The 23,249-nt window shown below is 35.5% G+C and overlaps 1 protein-coding gene across 4 annotated transcripts in view; it reads right to left on the minus strand.

Moving 5' to 3' along the window:
* LOC115066118 (uncharacterized) overlaps positions 1 to 23,249 on the minus strand; it is a 271,428-nt gene that overhangs the window by 141,801 nt on the left and 106,378 nt on the right. For 3 of the 4 annotated variants that reach the window (XM_049449526.1, XM_049449529.1, XM_049449528.1), the window contains exon 2: positions 15,674 to 16,347. The exons of the other annotated variant lie outside the window; for it this stretch is intronic. In XM_049449526.1, coding sequence (XP_049305483.1) covers positions 15,674 to 15,911 — 238 coding nt within the window. In that variant the 5' untranslated portion in view covers positions 15,912 to 16,347. The remainder of the gene's footprint in view (positions 1 to 15,673; positions 16,348 to 23,249) is intronic. 4 annotated transcript variants of the gene reach the window in all.

The raw sequence follows: 23,249 nt of genomic DNA on the forward strand, positions 1-23,249 counted from the left end.
TTCCTAAAAGCTCACCCACATTAGAAGTGCCGCGTACTGTCAGCGTTTTGCAAGGTGCGCGCTTAAGGCGGTGGGCGGCGCGGTTTCGAGGAGTTTGTGTGACGACGTTGTCAACATCTCGAACATGGTCGCTTCGACATCGTTTGCAGCGTCAGCGCAAAAACCACCTCCTGTCAAAGCGTCATTTAGATCGTAATGGTTTGATAGGCCAGTAAATGGCGAAAATGTATAAAACAAGTTCAGCGCGACACGCAACAAACATTGGCGATTGAATAATATTTAATGTGGCTCGAGTGCTTGAGTGGCGGCTGGTTTTCGGTCGTCGCGAACGGGTGTCACTCTTCGAGATTGAGTAGGGAATGAGTTCGATTTGTTTGTGAAGAGCGTTGACAAGCTGCAATCGCATTTCTTGAAGGATAATCGTGCGGGGGTGGGAGGATATTAAATACAGTTTTGAGAGGAAGTTTTCGTTGCTGCAATTTTGTAGTGAAGTTCGTGTAATTGAAGCCCTTCCAAACGTAAGGGTTTGAATTTGCTTCACTTTGTTTTAGTTAATTGCGCTGAATCTACCTTCTAATATACATATTAAAATATTTTTAAATACTTTTATAGCATTATTATTTCATTCCATGTATAGCCAACCGCTTAGGTATGAGAAAACTTATTTCTGTCAAAATGAACTTGATGCCAAACAAATGTTCGAGTTCATGATCCACTCTGATGTTCGGTCATATGTCTCAAGAAAGACACCAAGACACTATAAGCTCTTTTTATTTTCTTTTCTTTCCTATATCCACTTCTAGGTTCCCTACTTTTTTAAAGAAAAAATACAGAATCTTCAAATTTAATGGGAAATATTCGCAAAATTGTTCCAACCGCTTTGACAGTTCTAGTATTCGTATCAATTCTTATGATCAAGTAATAGAGTGAATTATTTATTTAGAGACGCTTAATCTCAGATATAAATTATATTTTGAAAATCTTCCCCACATTCCGTTTAATGCACCCCATACTTACTCATACACTTTGAATATTTTTGTTTTTCTGCAAAAAAAAATTTAGTGAAGAAATATCTGACTGCATAAAAATTGCTCACAGGCTTGACTGACATTAATTTTTACATATTTCCAGGCATATGCGTGAGGTTTTTTTGTTTTTAATACTAAGCTCGAACTCGCGTGAAAAATGTTCTTTAATTTCCTTGTGTGCGTTGCTCACATTAATTTCTACACACATGCGGCGAATTGCGAATTAATGTGACAAGTGAGGGGGTAACGGCTTCCTACCCCTCTACGATTACAACGCGTAGTACGGAGTACTTAAGCTAAGCACACAGTGTAGACTAGAAGAGAAAAAAGTGACACAGAGAAAATTTTAAAAAGAAATTTTTGGAAAAGAGGAGCGCTACACTCGAGTAAAGTGGGACGGAGTTTTCGAAAGTGAATGTTGCCATTGTTTTGGAGGGTGTAAGCATGTTTGCGGGTCGCTTTCGCAACTAGTTTCAACTAGGGTTGCTTGTGAGCCAGTATTGTACCTAGTTTCTAAAACCAAAATTCTAGAACTCTAGAACTAGAACTCTTTCAACGACTGATACGTTTATTTTTTAAAGGTGTACGGTTCCTCGTTTTTTTTTTCAATTTACAGCATTTAAGAAACATCTTTTGACGATGTGATGCTTTGCAATAAAAAATTTCCCCATATTAAACTGAGTGGCCAAAGGAATTTTCATAAGCGCGTTGTCAAGTTCGTAGTACTGAGGGTTCTCACATTATCAACAAAGCTATATTGCTGCCGCTAATATGAGCTTTGATAGCAAGAGAAAAAGAAAACTACCAACGTAAACAGACCCCAACGACAATTGTGACAAGTTCTTTTCCACCTACTACAATTGTCTTTACGCTATCGCTCTTTAAGCTCTACCCTTTGTCGCTACTACGCTCACAGCCTTAGACTAATGAACCACAAGCACAACTTCTTGGCTTACCAACAAGCAAAGGCAACGCAAATATGGCGTTTTATAAAGGCACACTCTCGCATGCGTTTGCTTTTAAGAAAGCGGAAGTGGAAATATGAGCAAAGCAAGAAGAAAAAGTAAATAAAAATAAATAATAATAATAAAAAAATTGTAAAGCCATAAAGCAGGCAGGCAGTTAAAGTTGTCGGCATGTTGGCAATGTGGCGATTGCTACAATTTCAAATTATAATTTCCTAAGAACGCGCGCAAAAGCCTCTGTAGAAGAGGGGCGCACAGTCAAATGTTACAGGTATATATATTTGTTTACATACATAATATATATTTAAACACATACATATGTAGGGAAGTATGTCCCTGTGCACAGACGCCGCTTATTGCCTTATAAAGCGCAATATTTGGTTGCAGTAATGAGTTTACAGGCGACACTTTGAAGTGCCTATATGTATATGTGCTTTTCCTCCGTAATTTTTATATCATGTAGGCGGCTGTGACTGTGCGGATGTAAAATTCCGCTTAATATTTGCTTATTTTTGCTCCTTTCAGTGATTCTCTTTTCCATTTACTTTGTCGCATTGGCGTCGACAAGAAAATGCGACACAAATTAGAAGCGCAAACATTTCAAAGTGAACTCACATGGGAGTATGAATGTATGAGTAAAGGCAGTGTGAATACTAAATTAATGAAGAAAGTTGGCTGTGGGGTTATGAGCCCCCCAATACAAGGCTGAGTAAAAATATTTGAATTAAGTAAAATCTTTTTTAGTAGTTTGAGGTTAGTTTTTCATAATCTTCTTTGTCTTAAAGTTAGTTTCCCATAGTTATCTTTTCCCTATATTTCAAGATATATAGAAATTTCAATACAGAGTTTTATCATTCAAATTCATCGTACTCTTTTCCTTCCATTTTTAATGTTACTAAATTGTAGGCAATGTGGTTTAACTCTTATACTCTATATGTACCTACATACCATACGGCTTTTCTAAGTCTTCAATAAAAAGTGACAGCCAAAAATTTAATATTGAAGTTCTTAAATATTCAGCTATACCCCTTCGCAAAAACTTCTAACACACTCTCTGCCTTCTTATAAATTAGGCGAATATGTGGGTTTCTCATTACGTGAAATCTGTTGCATAAGTGAGTGTATAGCGCATATCCGTTAGGTGAATGCTCGCATATATACACATACGTATACATACATACATTTCCTTACACACACATTTATTCCTTTCCAAGAATTTTGCACCCTGCAAAAAGCAAAGTTACATTACTTTGCGCCTAAAAATACACTTTTTAATTTTATGTGCGTGTAGTAAATTCCCGCTAAGTGGAAAGGCATGTTAAGAATTGCGCAAAAATGTGCTGCCGCCGTACGCATTGCAGTGTTGACAGCCAGACACGTTGAATATGACACTTTTAATTCATACATGCACATACATATGTGTAAAAACTTATGCTTGTATATGTGTGTATATATTCACTGAAGACTGTGTACGTTAGCGCTTAATATGTTTGCCTAAAAGTCTAAAGATATACAACAAATAGGTCGCTGATGGGTTCATATACATAAATAGAAGTGCTAAATACGCCCATAAATATTTGTTATGGAGTTGGTTTCCTCGAGGTGCATAGCTGACATGACATTTGTTTAAATGGTTGTGAGTTTTATCGGTATATCAGATGTTCGTGCGTGCTTAAGTTGACATATGTTTATATACTTGATAAGATTTTACACCCAATATGCCAAATATTTAAATAAAATAAATGTCTTGCAGCCGCTCAACGTTGAATGTAAGTAGTATAACAGTTGTATAACATTTGACAGTTACATTTTTTCTAAATACCGTTATTATCTACAATATTTTGTCATTCATTTGTACTATTTTTCAAAAGTTGTTGTGCAAAATCGCTTACTGGGTTATCTGCCTAATTTGATGGGTGTCATTTTTGTGTGCAAAAGTAATTTAGTCACTTAAAAGCTGCCGTCGACACATTTAAATGTTGTTATCTGAGATTGTGTTATGGCGTTTTGATTGATGTTCAAATTAATAATGCAAACGCATTTACAGGGAACCATAAAAAGTAAAGTAGCTGAATATTCAAAGTAAATGTGCACTCTATTAACAGATTTTAGATTAACAGAAAAAATTAAAAATAATTAAGATAAGCTTAGCAGCAGGATTAAATAACTAATAATATGATGACACACATTTTGCCATCAAATTTCTATGCAATTGGTAAGCTGATAAATCACCGAAAAATTGGCATTAACATTAACATTAACATTAACATTAACATTAACATTAACATTAACATTAACATTAACATTAACATTAACATTAACATTAACATTAACATTAACATTAACATTAACATTAACATTAACATTAACATTAACATTAACATTAACATTAACATTAACATTAACATTAACATTAACATTAACATTAACATTAACATTAACATTAACATTAACATTAACATTAACATTAACATTAACATTAACATTAACATTAACATTAACATTAACATTAACATTAACATTAACATTAACATTAACATTAACATTAACATTAACATTAACATTAACATTAACATTAACATTAACATTAACATTAACATTAACATTAACATTAACATTAACATTAACATTAACATTAACATTAACATTAACATTAACATTAACATTAACATTAACATTAACATTAACATTAACATTAACATTAACATTAACATTAACATTAACATTAACATTAACATTAACATTAACATTAACATTAACATTAACATTAACATTAACATTAACATTAACATTAACATTAACATTAACATTAACATTAACATTAACATTAACATTAACATTAACATTAACATTAACATTAACATTAACATTAACATTAACATTAACATTAACATTAACATTAACCTTAGTGCACCAGAGTTTTAGAAAACCAGAAAATCCTAAGAACAAATTGCATATTTACTATATACTGCAGTGGCAGCTCGAGGCAAACTGTAGCATATAACTTCGAACAGCACTTTAATTTACAGCAACAATCGCGCTTTAATTTATTTTACGAATATTACATACACATTATCCATAAATAAGAAGAAACCATGTAATTTAATTACGCTATTCTTGCACTTGGTTTGATGTGCTGGTGTGGCAGAATTAAAGCAAAATAAAGCGCACGGCCAACATTGGTAACAATCAGAATACACACACAAAAAACTACTTATATATACATATATACACTAAAAGAAATAAAAAATATAAAAACGAACTCAAAATAACTCGGTATAGTCAATCAGCAGCAACGAAGGCATTTCGACCGCCATGGCGTATGAATAATCACATACCTTGCTGCCAAAAGCTATGGATGGCGGATAAAGAAAGCGAAGCATAATAAACGAAATAATAATGCACAGCAAAGGAACAACACAAGCGAGGTGCAAAGGCGTAACAAAGGAGAGAGTTTTTTTTTGATTTTTTATAAAAATGAAGTAAAACTATATATGAAAAGGTAAGCGACGGGGAAGTACAAGTATGAACACGAGTAAGAGTAAAGTTAAATCTCGAAAAGAAAATACAGGTATACACATATATAAAGAAAATAAAATATAGCAGCCTTCTCAGCTGACCCAGTTTGGCGCTCGCTTCATAACTAATTCACATGTTGCGAAGTTTGTGTGTACACATACGCGCGAACGCCCGCTAAGGTGTTCGTGTATGTTGGCATATACGTCGAAGTTCCGCTACAAGCACATTGCCAGGAAATATGAAACGAGCAACAAAAGTATTTTGGCTGCCCTGCATACTCGCAGTTATGTGCTTTTGCAACAACGGAGGTTGGGCGGCACGGTGTGCGCTCAACCGAAAACATGCCACAATACAACGTAGCGCAATTAAAATGTTATTTACAACAATATGAACTTTAGTCATGTTGCCGAAAATTATATAAATCCGTTATGTGGCGTTCGAAGGTAGCTTGGATGAGACAGAGCTAACTAAAGTTGGATGAATTTTTGCTGTTACATAAGTTCAATACTTGCAACTATGCGAAAGCCAAAGCTTATTGTAGGGAAATCGTATAAACATATGTTCCAGCTAAATTTTTGTTTCAGGAAAATTTTCAAAATACCGAATTTTTCAAAGTTTGACACTAAGTGCGCACCTTAATCTCTTTCGAAAGCGCAAACTGAGCATCACTAGTGCCTAAACAAGTATTTAGCGAGCCTTTCATCCCACAAAAAAAATCATAATTTGGGTCACTCACCTGTTTATAGTTTCTACAAACTGCATAATTAAAATAATTATTTATTTCCGCCAACTCAATAGACTGCTGCCCAAACAATGCATAATGCACGTGCACCCGATTGCAATAGTGCATTGAAAAGGATACTTTGCGCAATAAATATTTGAAAGGATAATGCAAATAATTCAATATGTTCATAGACCAATAAATTTATAGTGTATATATAGAGAAAATATAATGAATTTATAATTAGCTTTGCACTTGCAGAGACAGGGCCAGTGGGTACGTCAGTTTTAAATTTTAATGAGCCACAGTGAGTACATTAACCTGCGGAATTATAATGTCGTTCGCAGGTATAAAAATATGCACACACAATGCTACATATGGAGATATCGACCGCCATCACAGTATATCACACAAAGTTCGCAGGTATTTTATAAATAGCAAAGGCTGTGTGTGCGCATGTACGCGGTGGAACGTGTGTGGTCGATAAGTGGCATGCGCTGAGTTGATTAAATAATTATAAATATCGATTAAATTTCAATTGGCAAACAAACTGACAAACGCAAATATTATACACGTACGGCATATATGGAATTGAGCGGCAAAAGAATAGTTACAAAAGAGGAGTGAGAAAAAGGCACTTTGTGTCGCTATAAATAGTGCGGTGGCAGGTAGAGTCTACCCAACATACTACACCGTGGTTACTTTAGTTAACCACTTTCATAACAACAAAACTAGTCACTATTGCCACGCTAAGTTTACATTTAAAGTGAATTATGTTTCTTGTTGACTTAAAATTAGGAAAATTAGTTGAGTTTCAGTTAGTTGGTTGCTGAAAAATCACTGCACTTCAGTTTCTCAGATATCAACTTGAAAATTTTCTTACGCTATTTTATTATTAAAAAGATGCTCATTTGTTGGAATCACCGATTTCCGACCACTACAGCATGCAGCTGCCTTACAAACTGAATGTTTGGAATCGAGTGTTTGTAAGCCAAACCTTTTAATTTCAAGAGATATCTTGAGGAAATTTGGCGTGAGTTAGTAACCAGAGAAGCAGTGCAATATCTGAAGGAATTTTTTAGATTGTATCAGTATAGCATATAGCTGCCATATAAATCGATCGATTAAGTTCTAGTGTTTGTATGGAAGACTTTGTTATATGAAGAGATATCCTGATGAAATTTGGCACGAATTATTGTTTAAAGAAATAATGAAATCTCCGTAGAAATTATTCGAATCGGATCACTATAGCATATAGCTGCCATACAAACTGATTGAGCAGAATTATGCCGTTGTATAGAAAACTTTTTTTATTCGACAAGATATCTTCACAAAATTTTGCACAAATTATTATCTAAAGCAGTGGAATAATCTTGGAGAAGATTATTTAGATCGGAAAACTATAGCATATAGCTGCCATACAACTGATGGAAAAAAAGTCAGTGGAATCCTTGGCATTTATATTCGTTGCAACCGAACTTAACGTTTTTCTCATTGTTCTTTTAAATGATTCAATACTTTCAAGTACTGGTCTACTTGCAGAACTTTTTTTAAATTCGATTGTGTTTAGAACCAACAGCTTTTATGCTTAATTTTCTTTGCATTTAGCTTCTGTTAAGCGTTTGGACGACGACATATGTCAATTTTCATGGATTTCATAGCTTCAACTTTATATTTAATATAGAGAAGAGTGTCTAGTGAGAAATTAAAATTTAGTTAAATCTAAATGCATTTTGTAGACAATTTTTCTGGAGAAACTGTAAGCAAAACTTGACCGACACAACTTATTCCAGTAAAAGAATCTGCATCTAAATCATGTCTAGTCCTTCGAAAAAATTCATAAAATCGTTCATTTTCATGGCTTGAATTACATATGAGAAATAAGAGAGGATAAGGAAGTTGAAAAAAGTTACAGTGTTCAGAAATGAGCGAAAATAATGAAGACATTCGCTATATTTTTAAATTTTTGTATAAAAAAGGGAAGAATGCCTTGCAAGCGACCAATGAAATTTGTGAAGTTTACGGAGACGATGCTGTATCAGTTCGTGTAGCACAACAATGGTTCGCTGGCTTCCTTTGCGAAAATTTGTATGTGAGAGATGCACTTCTCCTTCTGTCGACCTATCGTTGAAAAAGTCGATGAAATTATGGAAAAGATTGATCAGGACCGTCACATAAACAGCCATGATATAGCTAGGGAACTTAGTATTCATCATAAAACGGTTTTGAACCATTTAAAAAACGCTGGCTACAAAAACCAGGGTACCACATGAATTGTCTGTGAAAAATTTAATGGACCAAATTAACATCGGCGATTCTGCAAAGCCAGGATTGACGCCTCCACAGGTTATGCTGAGTGTTTGGTTGGATTGTAAAGGAATCATCCACTATAAGCTGCTCCAGCTTGGTCGAACGATTGATTCTACATTTTACTAACAACAACTGATGAGATTGAAGCAAGCAATCGAACTAAACGGACAAAACTGATCAACACAAGGGCTTCGTCCTCCATCAGGACAACGGTAGACCACACACATCTTTGATGACTCAGCAAAAACTGGGAGAGGCTTGGACGTTTTGATGTATCCACCATGTAGCCCTGACCTTGCATCATCGGTCTACTATTTGTTTCGGTCAATGCAGAACTCCTTTAATGGAGCAAAGTGGGCTTCAAGAGAAGTCTATGAAAATTACTTGTTGGAATTTTTCGCTGAGAAACCAAAAAAGTTTTACGCTGATGAAATAATGTCTCTAGCGGAAAAATGACAAAAAGTGGTAGACCAAAATGGTAATGGTAAAATTATAAAATCCAGGAAAAACTCAGTACTATTTATCATAAACCAACTTCAACGCCAGTGGGACTAGTCGCAGACCAGTTTCGAAATAATTTCTCGCGCTACAACTTAATTACAAAGCAATAGTAGAGTTCCGGTGTTCAGCAAACATGGTTCCGTGGAGCACTGTGTACAGGGTTAGGGTAGTGGAGCAGTAACTCGTAACTAGACTCAGCTCGAATTGCAATTTGGAGAGAGCTAATAGAGTTGGAATTGCAAAACACGTACTTAGTTGTAGCTTTAGCCAAACAATCAATAGCGTATCTGTGTTCGTATGAAATATATGTTAATGTATTGCGGTACAAACTCGAAGCAGTGAGCACACATACAAACATCTGAGCAACGACGACGCTACACCTTCAAATATCTATGCAGCAGTACTCGTATATAAAGGGTGATTTTTTAAGAGCTTGATAACTTTTTTTTAAAAAAAAACGCATAAAATTTGCAAAATCTCATCGGTTCTTTATTTGAAACGTTAGATTGGTTCATGACATTTACTTTTTGAAGATAATTTCATTTAAATGTTGACCGCGGCTGCGTCTTAGGTGGTCCATTCGGAAAGTCCAATTTTGGGCAACTTTTTCGAGCATTTCGGCCGGAATAGCCCGAATTTCTTCGGAAATGTTGTCTTCCAAAGCTGGAATAGTTGCTGGCTTATTTCTGTAGACTTTAGACTTGACGTAGCCCCACAAAAAATAGTCTAAAGGCGTTAAATCGCATGATCTTGGTGGCCAACTTACGGGTCCATTTCTTGAGATGAATTGTTGTCCGAAGTTTTCCCTCAAAATGGCCATAGAATCGCGAGCTGTGTGGCATGTAGCGCCATCTTGTTGAAACCACATGTCAACCAAGTTCAGTTCTTCCATTTTTGGCAACAAAAAGTTTGTTAGCATCGAACGATAGCGATCGCCATTCACCGTAACGTTGCGTCCAACAGCATCTTTGAAAAAATACGGTCCAATGATTCCACCAGCGTACAAACCACACCAAACAGTGCATTTTTCGGGATGCATGGGCAGTTCTTGAACGGCTTCTGGTTGCTCTTCACCCCAAATGCGGCAATTTTGCTTATTTACGTAGCCATTCAACCAGAAATGAGCCTCATCGCTGAACAAAACACGCGCGCGAAACACATTTCGAACCGAACACTGATTTTGGTAATAAAATTCAATGATTTGCAAGCGTTGCTCGTTAGTAAGTCTATTCATGATGAAATGTCAAAGCATACTGAGCATCTTTCTCTTTGACACCATGTCTGAAATCCCACGTGATCTGTCAAATACTAATGCATGAAAATCCTAACCTCAAAAAAATCACCCGTTAGTTATACAGTGTGACTGTGAGTTTATTTGCGAAACGTTATTTACGTTATGACGCAAAGCATTTGCATTTATGTATGTGTGCGCTTATTTGCTCTCCAATGAAAGTAGAGAAATTATTGCGGCACTATCATCACGTAATCGAAAACACAAATACTACACGCCAGCCCACACACACAACAACAATATAACTAAGCACAACTATTCACCAATAAGTACGTACTCACGGCATGCACGGTTTGTAGCGGCTTATTCGAGCGGCTGTTTGTGTACTGTTGCTTGAAATGCTATAGTATTGGTACATGAAACAGTCGCACGCGCCACATTACTGAACGATGAATATCTACAGCGCCAATATGACCACTTCAAAGTTAATTTTCTTTGAAATGCAATGCAGTGCTGAGAGCCATTGAAATGTGGTGGCCACACCGGTGGACACTAGTCGGTGTGCTGGCGCATGGGAAATAGTTGTGCCGTGTAAGTGCAGTAAAGTTTGCGATTCACGTACACACACCGCTCGTTGTGCCACACGCTCGAGTTGCAATAAAAATCGATCGATTTTCGAATAGTTGTGATACCTCCAATATATACATGCATATTTATATATACGTATGTATGAGTCGCTTGCTTGTGTTACTGTGCGTTCACTGCAATCGCTAGCGACGACAAGGACAACGAAAGCGAGTGACTGCTAAAGCGACTGCTTCATACTTAACCTAAGCAGGCATTCATGCAATAAACGTGCACATTTGAAATGCGCACGATTCGTAAATGTTGACCAGCAGTATATAAAAGCGGGCCAGGGCAGGTGAGCGCATTTTAAAGGCAGTAATGAAGCACACGCCACAGCAGTATGCGCTACGAGTGTTATATGAATACTCCAACAACTCTCAAAATAAATTCATAACTAAATTTTTAAGTACATAAAAGCAGGCGAGTTATTGTGCATGTGTGGGTGCTTTTGCCATTTTCCTTTTACCAGAAAACGCTTACTCACACATCTGCTGATAATCAATATACATATGTATATAATTTCCACTCGATATTTGTATTCACCATATTTTTCTTTCACTTGCTACAAACCTTTATGAGTTGTACGTGCATTTGAAGTTTTATGAAATTATTACAAGTGTATATGAGGACTTGTTTAAAACAAACTGACCAATTGGGTGAAAGAAGGAAAAACAGAAACGCAAACGCTTCCTTGTTTACAACTTGCAACTGCAAATTTTACTAGTGTAAAGTGCACTACCTTATATTAGTTATGACAGAAAATGAAGAGTGTTATCTTTTTTGAGTTTAAGTCTTTAGTTTTATGCTCGTTTTTAGTATACTCCTTTTGGTGAATGCTTCAGGTGAACATTTAAAGTCTCTATCTTTATCTTTATCTTTATCTTTATCTTTATCTTTATCTTTATCTTTATCTTTATCTTTATCTTTATCTTTATCTTTATCTTTATCTTTATCTTTATCTTTATCTTTATCTTTATCTTTATCTTTATCTTTATCTTTATCTTTATCTTTATCTTTATCTTTATCTTTATCTTTATCTTTATCTTTATCTTTATCTTTATCTTTATCTTTATCTTTATCTTTATCTTTATCTTTATCTTTATCTTTATCTTTATCTTTATCTTTATCTTTATCTTTATCTTTATCTTTATCTTTATCTTTATCTTTATCTTTATCTTTATCTTTATCTTTATCTTTATCTTTATCTTTATCTTTATCTTTATCTTTATCTTTATCTTTATCTTTATCTTTATCTTTATCTTTATCTTTATCTTTAACTTTATCTTTATCTTTATCTTTATCTTTATCTTTATCTTTATCTTTATCTTTATCTTTATCTTTATCTTTATCTTTATCTTTATCTTTATCTTTATCTTTATCTTTATCTTTATCTTTATCTTTATCTTTATCTTTATCTTTATTTTTATCTTTATCTTTACCTTTAACTTTATCTTTATCTTTATCTTTTTTCATTTTAAAAAACTTTAGGTTCTATTATGATTATACGAAAGTATAAGTAGGTCACTGTTCATACTATAAGCCTGCATGACTTTGACGTTTATTTACATAATAAGTTTTACTACTCTCTTACGCCTCTACGTCAGACAAGTTGAAGAGGTTACAATGTTGTATTTGGTTATATTCGCTTATACTTTTGGATTCTTAATATTCTTAAAGTGCCTCGCGTGCGAATAATGCGTGAATAATATACGAGTACTACACACACACATTTACAAATGAGAAGGCCAAATTTTATTGATTAATCAAAATGTAAGACACAATTTCTGAATTATCATTCTTTTCTGGTTGATTAAGTTATGATATAATACTTTAATTATTTTTGAAAGGAGGACAATTTCAAAAGGAAATAATTCGACTGTTAGAAATTTTCAATTGAAGCCGTCTTTTATTTGGGAATTTATTCTATTATTTCGATTTTGGAGGTCACTCTGGCTGGAATTGTTAAGTACGATACATACGAGCAGTATATACTTCAGCTATTTGTGGCTAGGGTGCGACTCTGCGCCGAATTGAGTTGTATAAGACTCTATCATCTTTGTTTTATCAAAATCCGGAGATATATTTGTACTTTTTCAAACTTTTCTCCAATGGAAAATTTCTAGATTCTATAGGACTCCAATTACCATAATATAAATTTTAGTTAGATATTTTAACCTTTACTGACTTAAATATAGTTCATCTCTATCTCTTTGAAACCTTGTGTAAATTTGCAATGCCAATGACTAGAGGTGCACTGTACTCATTTCAGCCAACCCCTATTTTATTGACGTTCTAAAAACTAACAAAATCGCTGCAGTAAGTAATCTACATAGATATTGTTAAACGAAGACATAAAGAATACATAGAAAGCTAAACTTACACGAGGAGTGTCTTGAAATTCCAACAAAAAATGAAATTGCAGATATTTTACATACAAAATTATCCAGTGATCCTTCGCAATGCAAGCAGATATGCATATATGGAGTGGTCTAACATTCTACTAGTACATTTGGTCTTTCCCGTCTCCTACAGTATATATGTATGTATTAAGTATAAGAATTATATATTAAGAGTTGTTACTACCGATAAAGTTTAATTTATCTATCAGCATAGAGTTACTGAACGGTGTTCCTTCTTTAAATTCCTTAGTACTTATGGAATATTCTAATAAATACAGGGTAGGCCATTTAAAGTTGACCCATCTGGCAACGCTGTAACTTTTAACAGCGCTGACAAATCGGCTAATGTCATACCGCGTTAGAAGCGTCATTCGAAGACAATTTATACCATGGAACAGTACACTCCAAAAGAACGCGCTGAAATTGTTCAGCTTTATATTCAAAATAACTTTTCAATTGTGTTAACTCAACGTGCGTTTCGCAAAAAAAATAAAGTGAAAAGTGCTCCAGTTAAGAACACAATTAAGTCTTTATACGCAAAATTTGTGAACACCGGTAATCTCAGTAATGCCAGTCATGCATCCAGACAACGCACAAGACGTTCTGATGAAAATATCGAAGCTGTACGAGCCAGTATTGAGGAGACTCCATCGACATCGAGTTATCGCCGCTCTCAGGAATTAGACATCTCTCGCACCACTCTCCGACGCATAATTCATAAAGATTTGAAGATGTTTCCATATAAAATTCAAATGGCACAAAAACTAAACCCAGCTGATTATCCGCGACGCCTTAATTTTGGCAAATGGGCCATTGATATCGAAAAATGGTGATGTTGACTGGCCACCGAGATCACCAGATTTGACGCCACCAGACTTTTATTTGTGGGGTTATTTGAAATCCAAGGTATACGCTAATAAGCCAAAGACCTTAGCTCAACTGAAAGCCAACATTCGACGTGAAACAGCCGCCATATCATCCGAAACATTGGCCAAAGTCATGGAAAATGTCGAAAAAAGAGTGCATTTAGCTGTCAAAGCTAAAGGTGCCCATTTACGCGATCTAATTTTTAAATATTAGCTGAAACAAATCCCCTTGGACCAAAATAAATTATTTTTGAAATGAACAAAAAACATTGTTTTCTTTTGTTCTTTTTTTTAGAAACAAATGGGTCAACTTTAAATGGCCTACCCTGTACCTCAAACCAACTCTTTGTACCTAAATAACCTAAAAGAATATTTCGTCCTCACTTTTTCCCCGCTCACCACTAATTAAATGAGCTTAATTGTGTCGGTACGTTTGATTCTGATTCTAGCTGTGAAGGCGAAATATCTAATTACGTTCTTTTGTGTTGGCGTTCGCTCGAAACTATTTACCCACACATGTGCCAAGTGGCGTTGAATCCCGCACATTATAAAAATAAATTCTTTGAATGCTTGTATCTCTTGGCACCATTCACAAAGAGGCTGAAGGTCAAAGGTGGACAGCAGTCCAGATAGTGTGAATGTTTAATTAATTGGATGCACATTGCACTGGTTGGCTGTGTTCACAATATTAAATTTATGCTAGTGCTGCTGCTAGTTGGCGGAACTGAGAGTTTCTAATGAAAATTTGTTGGAGCTGCAAAGCGCATGTGGGTTGAGTAGGTGGATAGGTTTATGAATTTGCTATAGGTGTTGGACACATATGCACGAGTATGTGAATACGGGTAGGCGAAACATGAATTCATACGGTTAACATTTCTTAGTGAGATGATATTTTAAACAATAAATTATAAGACAATATCAAAATTAATGAGATTCTTGTGAACGTAATAAAATGCTATAATTTTAAAATTACAAGTTTTAGCTTTTTTCCTTTACCTGCCTTTAGTGAAGTCGGCCGGAACTACTGAAAATGAAGTAGAGCTACTACGAAGGTATTTTTGATGACGTTTCATCTGAGTTACATTGAAAGTTCGTCAGACAAAAAGCTTATTTTTCGGGTTTTGATAAAATAACTCTGCAAAAATCGCTTTACTCAAAATTCTGTCATTTATAAAGTCATTTTTATTTCTTGTTTCAAATATTAAAACTTTTTTCCATATTTTCTGAATTCCACAAGATCTTGTATAACAACATTGTACATATTTTAATCCTACAATTTTTACATGAACTTCTCTGTAGCAATTTTAACCTGTTTCTGGTTGTTAAGCTCCACTTTACACCACTTTTAGTGTGAGTAAAGCATTATTTGCATACTTATTTGCTTAAGCATCTGCTTGTGTGCAGATTTAAATACGTTTTTCGCTTACCAACTTCCTGTAAGCTCACGCACCAGTGTGTATGTGTGTGTGCGAGTTTATGTATGTGTCAGAGTACTTAGTTACTTACCCGATCGTCCGACAGATATTGTCTGTACGGCAACGGTGGCCGATAGTGATTTGTCCGTTGGCAGGGCTGCCGGCGGCACTGGCAGCGGGCCAACTGTCGAGGTGGTCGTTAGGTCGCAACATTCACGCTCGGGAAACTCGCTGCAGTGCACCAAATGCAGCACACCGAAAAGTGCCACCCAAGTGCTGAGGCAGCAGCAGGTGAGCATTTTCAAGTTTTTTATTTTGAAACGTGTCATCTCACCGCCACCGGTGCTTTACGTTGATTGCAGCGCTGTGGCACAGCTGTCGAAAATGTAACTGGTGTTTTGTTCTTGTTGTTTTTGCTGTTGGTGTATCTGCTGCTAGTGCGGCAAGTTTCGGCTATCTTTTCGTGAGTAAAATATATATTTAGCGCAGCGTTGTTGCCATTCTTATTGCTATCTGGATACTGCTGAAAATCGCTGTAATTATTTTAGTTGTTGTTTTTGCTTATACTAAATTTCGACTCGCGGCACTATTTGCGTTTATCAAAGCATCTCACTGCATGCAATTGGTATTTGTTGTTATTATTGTTTCATTGTTGCTTTGTAAGCGAAACGCTCTCACTAATGGATGCAGTTTGGTATTACGTGTTTTTGAGTTTCGGTTTTGTTTTCTAATCACTTTGAGTTTGTAATGAAAGCAGTTTTATAGCTGTAAGTAAATTTCAATGAATAATATTCGTTTTTTTCGATTTGTGTCGTCTGCTCAACCATTCAAAGGCGTTCCGCTTTAGAGAGCATGATTTTATTAATGACACCGCTGCGCATTAAAATAGGTTTGGTTTATTTTTTTTTAATTAAATGGAAATGAAAATGAAGCTTTCGCCATATAAACGTAAATTGAATTAAATCTGGGTGGGTTCAGAAAAGTGAGAATCTGTAAAAAAGATAGAAGTGACGACGAGTTGAACCAATACCTTTCACAAATACATATTTTTGCATTATAAGAATTTGATTTTGATCGGTCAGCTTGTACTGAAACATTCGTTTAAAAATGGTAATCTTGGCTTATACCATAATCCATGCCAAATTTTTTGAATATACCTTGTCAGATAAAAAGAAGTTTCATACAAGGACTTAGTTCTGATCGATCACTTTGCATGGCTTCTATATTTTATTAGCGATTCGATATCGACGAGACTCAACATTCATTATTGGATAATTAAAAATCATGCCGGAGAGAACGGAACCGTCAATGGCGGTCGTTATCGTGCCATGATAACCGACTATTTAATATCTGAAATTGAAACTCGTGCGCTAGTTCTCACACATCGCATCAATCCATGAATTTATTGATAGAACATTTCGGTGAGCAGATAATTTCACGTTTTGGGATGATTGATTGGCCAGGCCACCAAGATCAGTTGATATCATACGGGTACACTTTTTCCTGTGGAGATATGTAAAGTCTAAATGTGGACAATCCCGCTTCGATTTATTCCGTATACCAACACATTGCAAGTGTTATTCGCCAGTTACCAGTCGAAATGCGAAATAGCGAGTCATCGAAATTAAACTCAACGGCTGAACCATCTGGGAAGTAGCCGTTTAAAGAGACAATCTTGAAAAAGTAAATTTTGAAGAATGTTCCTCGAAATGATAATAAACATTTCCCATTGAGTTTGAAGTTTCTGTGTTTTTTTCTTTAAAAGTGGGGAGCTTAGAGTTGGATCACTGCTTAAATGTGTTTATACACCCAAAACACCTAAAAAACGCTTTCTATACACAACTTATTTACTAAAAAAGCAAACAGCAACAAGCCAGTAAGCAAAGCAGCAGTGTAGCGACTACTGCATGGATAATGGTGATTATCTGGTTGGGCAGCGCGCCATGACATGGCGTATGAGCAACTTTTATTGCTTGTTTAAACTCACCAACAACAGCAGCATGCGCACATTGTTGTTGGTGGTAAAAACTTTGCTATTGTGTTTATTGTTATTTTTGTTTGGCTTGGCTGTGCACCATCCTCCCTAACTTTCCGCCCACTATTGTTCTGCCCATTGTCACCTGGCTTTTTATTGCGCTCATTTGCTTGATTGTGGTTCTTGTCGTACAAATAACGGTATTCTGGTAAGTCATACCTTATTTGTTTGCACTAATGTTCGGATTTTACATTTTCCCTTTTGTTCTATGTTCAGCTCTCAGTTTTGTGTTGGCGTTTGTAGTTTGCCATAAATGATAATCTCGCTGATTTGACTTTTGTGTTGGAGCGCAAAAGCCGTTAGTGTTGCCAGTGTTGTAGAAGTTTTCGAAAACTGTTAAAACTATTTTTGTTCAACGAAAGGAAAGTTTGCGAAAACTGCAGCTTCGAAAATTTGTTATGTTTTTGGATATCTTGGGAATTTATTTAGTTTGAATATATAGTGCTGTCTTATGTGTGAGTACAGATATAAATAGATCTGTGTAGGAAGTTTTTGATAGTAATATAGTAAAAAGTAAGGAGGGGCTTTCCTTAAAAGGGGTTTTGGACCCTTAAACATAATTAAGTCTACTTAATTTGCTATAGTTATCCGATCAGAGTAATTTTTCAATAGAATATGGCAATGCGTTGGATAATAATCTATGCCGATTTTCGTGAAGATATCATGTGATATAAAAAAGTTTTCATTACGAAGACAAAGACTTAGTTTTGATCGTTCAGTTTGTATGACAGCTATATTCTACAGTGGCCAGATTTGAATAATTTGTGTGGTCCATAGCTAATTTCGTGAAGATATCTCTTCAAATAAAAAATATAACTCTCTCAAACACTGCTGGCCTAGTTCTCGTTGAAACAAATAAATTTCGCTAAATCTACTCAACTCCATAATAATTGCAGTTTTCAATAAATTACTACTCGCGCAACTAATATTACATCCTTCTTTAATATTCTTCAACTTCGCTTTACCAACTCAACTCGACAATTTCTTCAACCACTTGGCACCCTATCTAGCCGTCGAACTCTTTTAGCCTTTTGACTGATTGCGATGAATTAGTCAAAATAACATTTGCTCAGATTGCAAATATTTACCTCATACATACAAATAATTTGCGCTAACCTGCAGAATGAAAAAAGATAGCGAACCAACAAAGGAAATGCAAATATTTGCAGCGCTCATGCAAACTCAACGGTTTAGTTTGCATATGTAGATAGGCGGTAGCAGTAGACGCTGCCACAAAGGCGCGGAAACAGCGCGAGGCACTTGAGTTGATGGAGGCAGGCAGTGAGTGAGCGGCTGAAAGGTGTTTAGGAAAGTGCCTAAGTGAGAAAATTACCAAGTGACAGTGCGCAGAAATGGGTAGCTATGTGCAAATAGACAAACGGTAAACACTCAAGTAAGTCATCGGATGAAGTCAATCAATTCAACGGGTTAAAAGCATATAAGGGTAAAGTTCGTAAATATAGAATAATGTTGTGAATGTATAGGTGTGTCGTTGACGACCTTCTACTAAAGTTGTTTTTTGAAAGGCTTCTACAGTGGATGTATCATAAAGAAGTTCTAAGCCTTAATTTATATAATGAGAAGGGATGTTGACATTCATATATAAATATTTGAGTATGTGTATATAAATATATTTTCTTGCTATTAGAAATTTGATAAAATTAGATTTTGTCGTGGCAGAAGCGTCACCAAAATTTTCCTCTACTTTTAAAAGAGGATTGAATGCAATAAGAGAAATTGTAATAAATAAAAACCTTCTTTGATAAAGATAAAACAAAAAAATTAAAGCAAAATAACGGGCGGTCTGTAGTTGCGAATAAGAAGCGCAGGAGCGTGGTTGAACATTTAAGGGTTAAAAATTGATTACCTCGATTTGCGTTAAAACTACGAGTCCTATAGAAAGAAGTTATATGGCAAAGTTGTAGTTAATGAAAAGATTTATAACATTTGGATAGACGACCCTTTCACATGACCAAAATATTTATGTGAAAAATCTAAATAACCCCGATTTTGGTCTTTTTACTTTCATCTCGTATAAAATATGTTTTTTTTTTATTGAAAAAAAATTAATGCTCGGAAAATCAAATATTTGAGCTTGAAATTAAACTGCGAATATAGAATACATGACTGATTTTCTGCAAGTATGTGGTTTTCGGTCTCGCATTTTCCTGAAGAGTTTGAAAAAATCGCTCGTGTTTCTAGTGGCTTAGTTTAGTTATTTTTTCAATGAAGACTCTGCTTTAGCCTGACGGAAATTTTTTATTATTTCTACCTTGACCTGTGCTACAAAAATGAAATCACTGAAAAATTTCAACAGGTGGCAACACTTCCCAAAAGTATTTTCAATTCAAACAGTTTTACATAATATCTCTCCGGTGATAAATCATAATATCACTTACATTCTAATGAATTCAAAATTTTAAAATTTTAACCAGGTGGCAACTTTTCTAAATAATATTTCCAATTCAAAAGGTTTTAGACAACACTCAATTTGGCTGTATTAAATTTATTTAATATATATTTTTGGGTTAAGAATTTCAAACAGGTGGCAACTCTTATTAAAAAATATTTGCAAATTAAACAGTTTTAGTTTGCAATCGTGTGTTAAATTTATTTGATAAATTTTTTGGTGCCAAATTTTAAAACAGGTGGCAACTCTCATCAACAAAAAATGCAATTTAAACAGTTTTAGATTACATTCCTTCTGTGATAATTCGTAATAGTTACCTTTTGCATTTTATTGATTTACAATTTGGAAGCTGGTGGCAACTCTTCTAAAAAAAATTGTCAATTTAAACAGTTCTAGATAAATTCCTTTATAAAGGGTGATTTTTTAAGAGCTTGATAACTTTTAAAAAAAAAAAAAAACGCATAAAATTTGCAAAATCTCATCGGTTCTTTATTTGAAACGTTAGATTGGTTCATGACATTTACTTTTTGAAGATAATTTAATTTAAATGTTGACCGCGGCTGCGTCTTAGGTGGTCCATTCGGAAAGTCCAATTTTGGGCAACTTTTTCGAGCATTTCGGCCGGAATAGCCCGAATTTCTTCGGAAATGTTGTCTTCCAAAGCTGGAATAGTTGCTGGCTTATTTCTGTAGACTTTAGACTTGACGTAGCCCCACAAAAAATAGTCTAAAGGCGTTAAATCGCATGATCTTGGTGGCCAACTTACGGGTCCATTTCTTGAGATGAATTGTTGTCCGAAGTTTTCCCTCAAAATGGCCATAGAATCGCGAGCTGTGTGGCATGTAGCGCCATCTTGTTGAAACCACATGTCAACCAAGTTCAGTTCTTCCATTTTTGGCACGAACGATAGCGATCGCCATTCACCGTAACGTTGCGTCCAACAGCATCTTTGAAAAAATACGGTCCAATGATTCCACCAGCGTACAAACCACACCAAACAGTGCATTTTTCGGGATGCATGGGCAGTTCTTGAACGGCTTCTGGTTGCTCTTCACCCCAAATGCGGCAATTTTGCTTATTTACGTAGCCATTCAACCAGAAATGAGCCTCATCGCTGAACAAAATTTGTCGATAAAAAAGCGGATTTTCTGCCAACTGATTTTGGTAATAAAATTCAATGATTTGCAAGCGTTGCTCGTTAGTAAGTCTATTCATGATGAAATGTCAAAGCATACTGAGCATCTTTCTCTTTGACACCATGTCTGAAATCCCACGTGATCTGTCAAATACTAATGCATGAAAATCCTAACCTCAAAAAAATCACCCGTTATAATACGTCATATAATCTTATAAATTTTATTGCTTTAAAAAATTTTAATTAAGTGGCAACTCCAAAAAAATATCCAGCTGTAAAATTTTCTCTTTTTTAAATTGTAAACTTTATAATAATTTAATTTTAATAATTAATTTTTTAAACTTATAATTTTATTCCATTGTGAAATTTACATAAAATACCATTGGCTCTATATCATTGGGCAACACTGTACATACTCATGCAGATTCTGTTAAAGACATATGCATCTTATGCTGAGTTTATTCACATACTAGCACTTGCAGAACTTTGCTGAGTTCAAGTGCGTATCGGTGTTGCATGCTGCCGCCGTCGCCGCCACTTTTGTCGCCCAACTGTAACTGTAAAGGTAGCAGAAGTATTTGTTTGCGCAGCGTTGAAAGAGCCAAAGCAAAGGTGCGAAGGTGCAGCGACGTTGCAATAGACGAGACTGGCGATATGCGCAAGAAGTACATTCAGCATTCGCCATGCAAAAAGCAGCGCCGCCCACCGTCGAGGTGTTTGCGGCACAAAGAGCTTGCTACGCCACGCGCCAGCGAGCAGTTAGTCAAGCGCGTGAATACAAATATGCACACGCTGCACGAAAGTAGCGGCGCAACTCCACTCTAACTGTCGTGCCGGTATGCAAGTGTAGTGTCGTACACTCGACTACCTCAATTTGTCGTCTGTCTCACTGCCGCTCTGTCTGGTTGCGCGTCTGTGCTGCTGATTGCTGCCAACATGCCGCCGCCAAGCGCGCATTTGTATGCGCTTAACGAGGCAGTGAGCAAAGCAATTATTTTCGCTTTTCGCTTTGAGCTTCTGTCTTTTTGTGTTTCTTGCCGGCTTCTTGTTTCTGTTGCTGTTTTTGTTTTTGTATTATTTGCGTTTCGTTGCGTTGTTATTTCGTCTTTACTTTACGCTTGCCTCTGCGCGGCTCCACACTTTTGCAGCGTTGCTCGTGCGCGCGACAGCGTGCGGCACGTTGCAAATGAAATAAAGTGTTGCCATGACGCGAGTCCGTTATGCACGTGCAACAACGCGCGCTTACAAGCGTCTACAAGCAAATATGTGTTCACAAGCATGTAAATATACACACATACATTTGTGTACTTAATGTTTTTATGAGGGCATTATCCACACATATGGCGCTGCTTTGTTGTAAGCGCAAGTGTGTAAATTTAGTTGCACGAAATTGCGCTCTGCAACACATGTGTTTGCTTCCATGTAGCTTCATTTGTAAAGGTTTATTTTCTTAAGGTAAAAGTGACATGCGACAAAATTTATTTTCGCTCGCTTTTCCATTCCCTTTTTCATGTTTGTTTTTTTAGGTGTTGTAATTGCATGAAATGTGCGAAAATTATTATCCGCCTTTTTGCGCTGTACGCCACGTCGTATGTGGAACTTTTTTTCAGCTATTTCTTTTAGTTTTGAAATAATGGAATTTTGATTCAATGAAACCTCTGTAATGCGTTCACTATTGAGATGTGTCAAGCGGCTTACTGTCAATGAGCGTATTGCTGCCATCTCTTCGCACAGATGTGACATTAATGGTGGTGAGCGTCACCACCATGTCATAGCTTTCGAATGAAAATGGGGAAATCGGGTAATGACATAAAATTTAAGAAAAATATTTTTTGAATTTGAAATGAAAATTGTAATGCGAGTTATTTTAAGAATTTTTTTTATGAGAGTATTTACTGTCTAAAAAAAATTAAAGACAATTAAAGTACATTTTTTAATGCAAAAATCGTTACTTATTTATATTAAAATATTGGGTAGTCGAAAAGGTCTTTTCATATTTTGTCAATAGATCGATAGATAGTCGTTGCAGTCATATATCTACAGTCCTATCAATCATATTGCATCATAACATATTATGTTGGAAAGGT

The sequence above is a fragment of the Bactrocera dorsalis genome, chromosome 2 (assembly GCF_023373825.1).
Source record: "Bactrocera dorsalis isolate Fly_Bdor chromosome 2, ASM2337382v1, whole genome shotgun sequence".
Taxonomy (NCBI): Eukaryota; Metazoa; Arthropoda; class Insecta; order Diptera; family Tephritidae; genus Bactrocera; species Bactrocera dorsalis.